At 59.2% G+C, this 9,357-nt stretch overlaps 1 protein-coding gene across 1 annotated transcript; it reads right to left on the bottom strand.

Moving 5' to 3' along the window:
• Positions 1-278: 278 nt before the first annotated feature.
• On the bottom strand, positions 279-5,562 carry LOC128276077 (chondroitin sulfate synthase 1). Its single transcript, XM_053014545.1, has 6 exons — positions 5,427-5,562; positions 2,662-3,278; positions 2,270-2,585; positions 2,050-2,207; positions 1,672-1,984; positions 279-1,606 (listed from the first exon to the last, which is right to left on the bottom strand). The coding sequence occupies exons 1-6, from the start codon at positions 5,560-5,562 to the stop codon at positions 441-443; spliced, it is 2,706 nt and encodes a 901-aa protein (XP_052870505.1). The 3' UTR covers positions 279-440.
• Between the last annotated feature and the right edge of the window lie 3,795 nt (positions 5,563-9,357).

The raw sequence follows: 9,357 nt of genomic DNA, 5'->3' as shown, positions 1-9,357 counted from the left end.
AACTCTAGTAATTTAGCTACCTATCTAGATCAGCAGCTGTAGACCAAGGTGAGGAACACCTGACACGCAGCCCGCGCTCGAGAGTTGCCCCGGAAAGCCCCGGCAAAAACGGGCGACAATGTTGCCAGCCCAATTGTTGCCCCCAGCCTAACGCTCGCTAAAGCTACGCTGCCGGCGAAATATACACACACATACGCGCACACACACACACACATACTCCACAGACTCTAATCTACAGGCCTATCGTTTTTGTTTTTCGCAGGTCCGCGCAATCCCATCACTAATGTCCAACTAACTCTAGACCACTAGACACCACCAGACTGCTTGGTGGCCCAGGCCCCCGAAATCGCAGTCGCACCGTACCCACTCTTCCCCCCAAACACCCACACAGCTGACTTAGCACGTATATTTACACAGCACGTCCCCGCACCGCACGGCGTTTAGCCGCTGGCGCGGTTCTGGGAGCGCGCGAACGCCAGCAGCGGCTGGCTGTGGCTGAACCGCGCGTACAGCCGCTCGGCACTCCCGAGGGTGTTGGCCTTGGTGCCGAGGCACATCTTGTACTGGGCCTCCTCCAGGTCGGTATCACAATGTATTGGGTGGAAGACGTGCACGAGCGACGGGTCCGGCGCCCGGAACACGCTCAGTTCCTCGGCTGGCGGAGGTGTCGGCGGAGCCGGCGGAGTCGGCGGCGTCGGTGGCGTCGGGAGCGCTGCCGCCGCCGGTGACGTTGCCTCCGCTGCCACCGCTGGGCGCAGCTGGGCGGGTGTCGTGCCGCTGCTGGACAGTGGATTCCAGCGCCCGTCAGCGATCGCCCGGAGCCGCAGGTTACCGCGCTGGTTGAGCGCGATCACGTTCTCCAGGAACACGATGTCCTCCAGGCCCCAGCCCTGGATGGTGGTGCTGAGGCCCTTCAGGTCCGGGCGCTCCAGGTCCGCCTTGTAGATGCCGACCAGCCCGTACCCGAACTGGCGGAAGTATCCGGTCTCGTCCGTGATCGGGTACGGTGCCGAGAAATTGCGGACCGCCGGCGGCCTTAGGTCACCGCTCTCGGTGGTCGGGCCGCCCCCGGGGGCCCCCGACTCCAGTGCCGGTGCGTACTCGCTGAACACGATCGGCAGGTAGATCTGGCGGCCCCGGATCACGTTCTGCCGGATGCGCACCAGCGACTGGGCGCTGAACACCATGTCTACGTCGATGAAGAACAGGATGTCATCGTCGGCACAGTGCAACGACTTGGTCGCCCGGTCCAGGGCGAGACCACGCGAGAAGTTCCCGGACAGTGGGACGAAGTTGATGCGGGCCGCCGGATGCCGGGACTGCAGGCCGGTCAGTAGGGTCAGGAGCGCCGGTGACTCGGGTGCATCGACGTACAGCGCCACCAGTAGGTCCGTGCACGGGTTCCAGCCTCCCGTAGGTCGGAGCGCTACCTCTTCGTAGTTGCGCAGGAACCGCCCGAAGGTCTCGGTCCGCCCGGACAGCGGCAGCACGAACACGATCCGGCTGTGGTCGCACCCCCGGCCAGTGTCGGCAGTGTTGCCAGCCATCGCGGTGAGCCGACCGAGCCCACCGCTCAGCAGTGACTTCATGCGATGCGAAATGCGATCTACCGGGAAGACACGGGGACTTGTAGAGGGCATGGATCAATGGGGAGGGGTGTTGGGTACCTACCGAGCGTGATCGTATGGAGCGGCACGGCATGGTTCTGAGTGACTGGTCCGCCCGACGACGACGGTTCCTGGTGCGGACTTCCTGACGTGATCACCTCGCGCACCTGGATCTCGGTGAACGAGCGCTGGATGTAGAGGTGGCGCCGTACCGGCACGGTCATCTTCTTGCCGCGGTACTTTTTGTACACCAGCAGCAGGTCCAGTATCAGGTCCTGCCCGTACAGGCTGTTGACGCGCGTGTACCCGTACAGCAGCTCCCGGAACTCGATCATCCGGCCTCGTTGGCGCGAGAAGTTGTTGATGTGCTCCATGATCTGCCAATGGGGAAGCGAACGTACGTTAGGTTATCTGCCCCTAGGCACCGCAGCCCCAGTCGTACCTCTCGGATGACGTCACTCAGGCCCTCCTTCGTAGACGACTCGATCCGGCGCTTCGGGTTCGGGTGGTTGGCCGAGTAGAGGCTCTTGGCGATAAAGTCCCACTCGAGCAGCTCGTCGAGCGTGCGGGGCCGGTGACGGTTCAGGTCTGGCGCCACACCTTGAAGTAAAATAGTCAATGTCGCTAGAAACCTCCCGACCACTCTCGAGCGGGTGTCCTACCGAGCACGTTGTGGTCCCCGAGGTAATCGGCGCTGCTTTCGTCGCGCGGAAAGATGGGCACGCCCGGCGCCAGGTTCTTGTTGATCTGCCGCGGTATCTGCAGCAGCGACGTCATCTTGGCGATGTCCCGGTGCAGCAGCAGCGACTCCTGGCGCAGCTCCTGCGCCCGCAGGCCGAGCATGTAGGCGTGCAGCCGGTACATGAACGCGGGCTGCTTCACCGGGTGTAGCGTGATGGCGCTGTGGACCTCCTTGTTCTTCAGGCTGCCCGAGAACGCTCGGTTGCCGCTCGAGTTGTGGTGCAGGATGGACTGCATCTGGGGGGGTGTGAGAGAGTGACGATAGATTGTGTGGTTCGGTAGAGGTCGAGGTCCCAGGCGGGTACTACCGTACCTCGTAGTTCCAGGTGCAGGGAATGCCGGCAAACTTCTGGACGCACCGCCCAACCTCGACATCCTCGTGGGTGCTGTAGAGATTCTTCAGGCAGGTCGGGATGTGGGGTGCCACCCGGCGTAGCGTCTCCCGGCTCATGATGACGCCCGGTCCGCCCATGCAGAAGTTTTCGTCAAACTCGAGCGACAGCAGACCGAAGTCTTCGCTGTTGCCACGGCCGGCCTGCCCGATGAACTGCGGTTTCGAGCTGTCGATCGAGCGCAGGAACCGCTCCAGCCGGTCCGGGCGCACGTAGACGTCGTCGTCCGCCCGAACGAACCACTCGAACCGGTCGATGTAGTGCTCGTACATGTAGTGGAGCATCATGAAGCTCTTCTTCTGCGGCGGGTACCGATCGTCGACGCCCTTGAGCGCGACCAGCGGCAGGTCGGGCGCGACCGAGTCCTGCGAGCTGAAGAACGCTATCCGGCCCGGGATCTGCCGGCCCCAGGTCTCGTACACGGCGCGGGCCCGCCCCTGCAGGAAGTCCTTCGCCGTCATCACACCGACGAAGACGAGCGTGCGCTGCGAGTTGGTCGGCAGCTCGGACGCCTGCAGCCCGATGATGTCTAGTGCAGCTGCGCAGCGAGTTGGCGTGGATTGTAGCGAGCAGCGACCCCGGCGCAGCGAGACAGAGAATGAGAGAAGTTATACATCCGGTCCAGTTCAAGGTGACGCCGGCATGGCGGTGGCGTTCGGTTGGAAGAATCGTGCCTCGGAGAAGAAATCTGGCCGAGAACCACGGCGTCAAAAAGCCGAGCGCGGCGAGCCGGCGAGCAATTTTTTCATCAACATCAATTGACGACGAGGTGATGAGCCGACTACCGAGAGCCGGCCCAGATAATGCGCCCACCAACTTCGCGGTTGACGTACGAAGAAAGTGGCCCTGGCCGACGTTCCTTCAAAGCAAAAAAAAAACAGGGGCAGCAATTTTCTCATCAACCAGCCAGACCCGATCTGACTTCAATCGAGCCGAGCTGAGCCGAGACGGCACTGGCCCCGACACCATCGAAAACTAGACCAGTGGACCAGAGCCGGCCTGGTTCGATCGTGCATTTCGAATGCTCGAAAAGTGCGAAGCAAAATGAATCAAAATAAATCTCACCACGCACCACCGACGTCGGCAACCATTAGAAGGCGGCATTAGAAGGCCCGGTCCGGCCATTAGAGTACATAATATTTATCCTACAGCTTCCGATAGCCGGACGATTGGGGACCATGTTTAAATAATCCCCCCGGCCGGATGGGCCTTCGATCAGACCACCACCGACTTCGACGTCGTCGAACGTCGTCATCGTCGATCTGGAATGCAATTTCCCAACCCAACGGTGGTTGAGACACCAGAGTAGAGAGTCCGGTGACAGACGATCGCTGAAGCGTGCGTTGCTGTGAAGAACCATCACGCTTGTTGTTGTACGCATGTGGACCAAGCAGAGAGCACGCAGCGCTCGCTGATCCGAACCTGGTCTGGTCTGGACTGGGTGCGTATCTAAATGCTGGTAACCGGATAGATGCCTCCGAACAAGAGGGCTAGCAGTTTTACCCAACTCGAGCGATCCCCGGGGGCTCGCTCAAGTGGAAACCAGCCAACCAAGTGGCCTGAGTGCGGCAGAACTGTGTGTGCCCAGCACCGACGTCTTGACGATCAAAACGACCATGTCCCCTCGGCCCAGCTATTCCACGGGATGCGATTCCAGATGCCGCCGGGAAGCGCGGCACGGCTTTTGGGCTGGTTCCAGGAACCAGCCGGTGGTGGATAAAAATAACAGAACCCATGGAGAACCCATTACCAGGGGGCCGTAGTCATAGTTTAGTGATGCATTAAATGCATCTTTGATGGAGTGATGGAGGCACGCAGACGTGCGGTGCGCGTTGCCTCACATTCTTTGCTGCCAATTCAAGCGGCGGGACCACGAGTGAGCAGCCCATGCCCTGCTGCTGCTGCTGCTGGTGAGAGCTTCTGCTGCTCGGAATCTGCTTCTGGAGAAGAACTGGAGTTCGCCAGAGAAGACGTTTTCAGTCTCTGGACGAACTCGTCTCAAGCGACCAAATGTGACAAATATGATAAAAGGAATATTTTTTGGAGAGAGAGTATAATTGCCTAACGCCGAGAATGCCGGCAGAGCGTTCATGCGTCACATCGCCAAATCGCTGTGGATTCCGAGAAAATTACTTCACTGCGGTGCGGTGCGGTCCGTAGACCGTGGTTTCCTTGCTTCCTCCCTCTCTCTCTATCGCTCTCGCTTTCGTTCGCCGTCGGTATACAAGCTGGGAACCCTTTGTTTACGCTTATCAAGTTGGTGCGGGGGATTGGATTGACTTTACGCCTGTTGGGTGCTCGTTCAGTGCTGGGTCTTCGGCACACCGTGTGTGTCACCGACTACCTGACTTTTGTCCACGTCAGTCAGTTTCTGATCAATTCCGATTCCGAGGGATTCTCACAGCTCAGCCCAGGTAGTGGCAACTGAATTCCCCCAGAACTGAGGTAATGATCCTCAGGTAATGATAATGAAGTACCCAGAGCAAGCCAATCAAGGTCCACACGTTCTGGTCCATCCATTCCGTGGAACGGATTGTCCGACTCGTGTATTGGCTAACATTAGATCTAAAAATAGGCCAGAGAGACACCGATACGCCGATGGTGTGGGGGAGACCGCATGTCGTACCGCGCTGGATCTGGGTTCTCGGGGGGAAAAGGACCGGAGTCTGTCGGGGTGTTGACTTACATTTCTGCTTCATGCCGTTGATAGAGTTGCACATGCTGACGATTTCGAGCGTGCGGTAGTTGCGCAGCAGGGCGCCAACGAACAGACCGGTGATAACGCCGAAGAGACCGCACAGGATCTTCCTCCGTTGGGACATGCTGCCGTCTGCGAGGTACTGGCGACCCAGGCGCATCGCTTCCGACCCCGCCACACACGCGCACAGACAGCACGACTTTCACGGACGAAGACTTTCGAGTACTCCGCGAATTCGATCACTCCGCGAATTCGGTTCACCTGTATTGGTCGTTGTTTTTTTTCTTTTTTGACTGCTCTAATCACTCGCGCACTGCGCGGACTTGTGGACTTGTGAACGTTTCTTTTCGCGGTTTCTTCGGCAACTCAAACAGAGCTGCTGCTGTGTGCAACACACACGCCCGAGCCGATCAAACTGCACTCTGTCCGTGTGGCCGGCCACAACGCACACACACACACACGCACACACGCACACGGGAGGCGCAGCAATTGGCGATAAACACACGCGTGGTGATCGCAATGTTTGTTGTGGCTGACTTCCGACGCGAGCGCACCGGGCCGGGCCGCCTCAGCATCGGAGGCAGACGGAGGCGGAGCGTCTCCGGCGGCGACGGAGCCGACGGTGCCGACGGTCCCGGCGCTTCCGGCGAAGCCGGTGCCCGCCGGTGGTCGGTGGTGACCCGCCCGTCCCCGAGATCCTAAGATCACCGCGGGCGGCAGCAGCGGCGGCGGCAGCGGCAGCGACACCGGCCGTCGGTGCTTCCATTTGCGCCCACCTGAACCACGCACCCCGCTCCCGCTACCGCGGCGGCGCAGAGGGGGAGCGAATGGGGTGCAGTGCTCCTGGCCGGCGCCAGCCTCTCGTCGTAGGTCGTAGGTCGCTTCGCAACCGGCGATGGCCGCCGATCAATCCGTCGTCGCCGTCGTCGTCGAGAGAGATAGAGTGTGCACAACCTCGGTCGTCGGTGTCGGTGTCTGTGGAAGCAAATTAATTGTAAACAAATAAACGTCATCAACTGCTGCGGCGGTGGCCTTCACCGAGAGGGAGCGAGCGAGAGAGCTAGAGGCTGAAGGCTGTCCGGGGAGAATCCGGTATCGCTGGTAACGTTTCGATCGCGTTTCTTAATTAGCAAATTTGTCTCCGGGAGCGGTTAAAAAGGTTGATAAGAAAGGGCAATCAGAAGTGGAACTCTATATTTGTAAACAAATAAAAACCAACGTGGGAACAGCGAGTGCCAACTCTTCTTTGTTTTGATTTTGCGGGTCGCGATGACAGATGCCGCCCCCGTGGCCCCCGTGATGGTCCCGATTGTCCAGAAGCCCGATTGACAGCTCGCGAAGGTTCTCCACCAAAAGCCGGACCGAATTCGGGTCCGGTCCGCTAGTCAGTGACGGGGCTAGGTGTCGAAAGTTGGCCTTCACAGGAACCTAGTTGCGGGCCCGATAAGCCCGCGACATATGCATTGACTCTGGGTCGGCGGCGGCGGCGGCAAAGTCCGTATCTTCCGTCGTCGAGAGTTCCGTTGTGTGTGGAACTACAAACGTCCAACATCGCCCCATCCGGTCGCTTATCGGGGCGCGTGCGCCTGAAGACTTATCGATTTGGTCACCAGCTCCCGATAGCAGCAGCAGCCCCGATAGTGAAGTAAAGCCCCGATTTTGAGCTAGCGATTAGCCAACCCAACCGACATTGACAAGCGGCAACCAGATATTGCCAGCGCCAGCCCAGATTACGGCTAACGGCTATCGATACCGAAGGCCCCGGTCAGCAACGCACGATCCTACGTGCTACGGGATATCTTCCGAGCAGATTAATTCTTTATCCGGGGCCCTCGGTACACCCTTTCTGAAGACTTTCTGACATCCCAGAAGTGCCGGTGCGAAGCCCTGCTCGGCTGAAGCGTCAGCTGTGTTTTTGTGGCTAGAGACCTCGAGGCCGAACCCGAGACCCGATCTTTAATTACGGGGCCCTCGGGCTTAACCGGAGCCTCGGCCCACACACACACACACGCCGCCACCTGACGATACCTTCCGATTGCCCCGTAAGTCGTGTGCGTGTGCGCGAGCCCGTGTGTGTGTGAGTGGGTATTACCGAAATAATTATCTGACCTTCAGCCGCCGCCGCCGCCGGGTGGGTGCGCCAAGAATAGTTACTGCTCCCGCGGACTGCGCGCGGAATGTACGACGCGAGCTGAGCCGTGAGCTCGCGCGCGTATACTGGAATGCGCATCATTACGCCGCCGACCAATTATTTCTACCGTTGGCCGTGGTCACGGACGTGGCAATAATTCGTCAGTCAGGTGACGGCGGCGGCTCCCGCTCTCTAATTTCGCTACATGGCTAGATTCAGGTTGCGGGCATCAGGTTCGGTGGCACCGTCAGCAGTTCGGTGACACTGTCAAACCACGGGATTGAAACCACGGACTACCGGACTTCCTCGGATCCTGGATGAATCGAAAGGGTCGCGTGTGACACGCCAGTGTGACTGGTCTTGTCGTGGACCTGGAACCGACCTCTCTTGACTCTATGGCGGACTGGACCTGCTGGATGCTTAGGTCCAGGTCCAGTAGGTCCAGTAAGTCCAGGGGCAACGCGCACCGTGCCAGGCAGGTGGTGGTATGTGTGTGGTGCGTGTCGTTCGATCACCCCGACCACAGAACCGAAGTTGCGTATCGCTCCTCAAATATCGCCCCAAACGGAAACACCTAGGTAAGCACATCCGATGGCTCGTATTGCACGGCTACCGTCCAGACGTTGAACTCCGCACGGACCTACCAGACCTACCCGATTCCCGAACCTGAGAGCCACCTCCAGAGGGCCACTTTCTGACAGGTGGGCACTTTTGGGTGCCGTCAACTCACACAAACCCGGTGCCATGGCGTGATCCAGAAGGGGGGTAAGCCTACTGAACCCGGCGCTTCTTCCGGCGCCCCGGCGTGGAGAGAATCCTCCCTCTGTAGGACCATTCCATCCATCCAGGGGTTGTGGGTTACTTTTGCAGATCGATCTATTTGCTTCGCCGCCGTCGTTGTTGTTGTTGTTGTTACTGTCTATTTTTACTGCCCAAAAGTACGCAGTACCCCGTGAACCCCTCCTCCCCCCACCCCCCTCTCCTCTTTGGGTAACCCCCTTCTTGGCGCGCGATTTGAAGACAGGGCAATTAGGGATATCAAGAAGACGCAGGAAGAAGAACGGACCGGGCCTAGAAAGGAACGATACCACCGCACCACCATTGACCATCGCACCCCTTGGGTGTGTGTGTGTGTGTGTGCACGGTTGTGTGTGCGATGATATTTTGCCGTGGTGGCGGCCTCCGGTGGTTGGCTTCCCTAAGGCTTCCCAAGTCAAGACTTTGGTTTGGCCCAAGAAAAATTCCTCTCGCGGTGGCCGCGTGGAAAATGTGCAACGGAGAGAGAGAGAGAGAGCGAGCGACAGAGAGCGACAGAGAGAGAAGGAAGGAGTGGAAATAATGCCACCGGGACCGGGTGACAGAAACGCACTTCACGTGGCCGTGGCCGTGGCTGTGGAGGCGGAGGAGCACACACCTTGTGCCGGGTGCAGCACCGTGCACACACACATACACACACGCACACGTAGAGCCAGAGGAAAGTACTTACGGTGCGTTGCGTACGTTGTTGCGTTGATTTTTGGGCCCGAGATATTGATTGCGCGCGGCCGCCGAGGTTGAGCTGCTGAGCTGAGAGCTGGTTGAGAGGGTTGAGAGGTTGAGTGAGTGAGACGGAGCGTCCGGAGCTTTCGGTAGCGGTGACCGGGAAGCTGTGACCGTGAAAAACCCGCGCACACACACACACACCCAGCCAGCCACACAAACTAAGGGCCAAGCGCACTGCCGAGGTGATGGAGGAGATGGAGGTGAACCATGGTGAACCGCTCGCTACTAATCACTTACTAATCACCA

The sequence above is a fragment of the Anopheles cruzii genome, unplaced genomic scaffold (genome assembly GCF_943734635.1).
Source record: "Anopheles cruzii unplaced genomic scaffold, idAnoCruzAS_RS32_06 scaffold00449_ctg1, whole genome shotgun sequence".
Lineage (NCBI taxonomy): Eukaryota > Metazoa > Arthropoda > Insecta > Diptera > Culicidae > Anopheles > Anopheles cruzii.
The sequence above is the reverse complement of the archived record's forward strand: the minus strand, read 5'-3'. Positions and strand labels throughout refer to the sequence as shown.